The following is a 1,230-nucleotide window of genomic DNA, read 5'->3' on the forward strand; positions in this document are numbered from 1 at the left end:
GCAGGCCTGGGAGATCAATCCCTCAGCCCGCTGTGCTGGCCCCGCCCCTGGGGCACGCTGAGATGGTGATTGAGACTGGGCGTGGTGGCAAGCGCCTGTAATCCTAGCACTTGGGAGGCTGTAAACAGGAGGATCACTACAAGTCCCGTCTATGCATAAGACCCTATAGACCCTGTCCTAAAATTAAAGAAAAAAAAATTACTTTGACATTTTTCTTTCTCTCTGTATACATATGACTCATTTTTTGAAACAAGTTTGAGTTACCTATCCTCTTGGCCCTAAATACTTTAGCCTGGGTTGGGTGCCCTTTAATTAAAATGTAAACCTGACAGCAAAAACCATCAGGAAACCACCGTCCCAAAGCAGCAAGCCTTTACATTGTAAGTGTCCCTTGCAGTGTCCCCATAACTGTTCTGCAGTACAGGGCTCAAGCTCAGAGGAATGATTATTTATGTCCTTGTCCTGTGTGTAAATGCCTAAGTGTTCATCAGCTTGCAGTCAGATGATGTTCGGGAGTGCTTTCATGCAGTGAGGCCTCCTTCGGCCTGGACTTAAAAGCGGCCCCACCCTCTGTTTCTTTCCACCAGGCTGAGCTCCGCCTTCATGGAGACGCCAGTTACCCTGCTCACCCCGAGCCACAGGACCCCCCTCAGCCTGGTACCCGGCGGGAAAGGTAATACTGCCCATCCCCACCAGTGCTTGTTCCTCCTTGGAGAAAAAAAACAGGAAAAGTCAAGAGGGTCCTGTTCAGACCCTCAAAGCATGGCTTGGTGCTCTGCTATCCCTGTCCTGAAATGTGTTTGGAGCTGGGGGCCCTGCATTTTCCTCTGCAGAGGCCCTGGATTCCACAGCTGGCTCGGAGAGCACCCTCCTCTGCGACCAGCTGTCCTCTGATGTGTCCCGCTCTGCAGACCCTTTCCCTGTCTGGCTTCCTGACTGTTGCTGCCCTTTTGGGGTGATCCAGTTGGCCCCACAGTAGGTCAGCCTATGCTGAGGGTTGGCATTCTGCTAGTCTTAGTCCTGAGGTGCATGAGCTATTTCTCATCTCTAGGACAAATATGTGTCACCCACAGATTAAAGGAAGAGAGGCTTACTTTGGTTTGCAGTCTCGGTGAGTTCAGTCCATGGTGGGCTGGCTCCATGGCAGGAGTGGCATGGGGGAAGGGCATGGAGAAGGGAGGAAAAGGTGCTCATTCCATAGCCACCAGAGGGGGGGTTGTGGGGGAGAGA

The 1,230-nt window shown here is 52.1% G+C and overlaps 1 protein-coding gene across 1 annotated transcript in view; it reads left to right on the forward strand.

The window, feature by feature from the left end:
• Bfsp1 (beaded filament structural protein 1) overlaps nucleotides 1-1,230 on the forward strand; it is a 26,331-nt gene that overhangs the window by 23,115 nt on the left and 1,986 nt on the right. Inside the window, exon 7 of the mRNA XM_004635680.3 lies at nucleotides 588-673. Coding sequence (XP_004635737.2) covers nucleotides 588-673 — 86 coding nt within the window. The remainder of the gene's footprint in view (nucleotides 1-587; nucleotides 674-1,230) is intronic.

This window comes from Octodon degus, unplaced genomic scaffold, assembly GCF_000260255.1.
Source record: "Octodon degus isolate 3935 unplaced genomic scaffold, OctDeg1.0 scaffold00073, whole genome shotgun sequence".
NCBI classification, from domain to species: Eukaryota; Metazoa; Chordata; class Mammalia; order Rodentia; family Octodontidae; genus Octodon; species Octodon degus.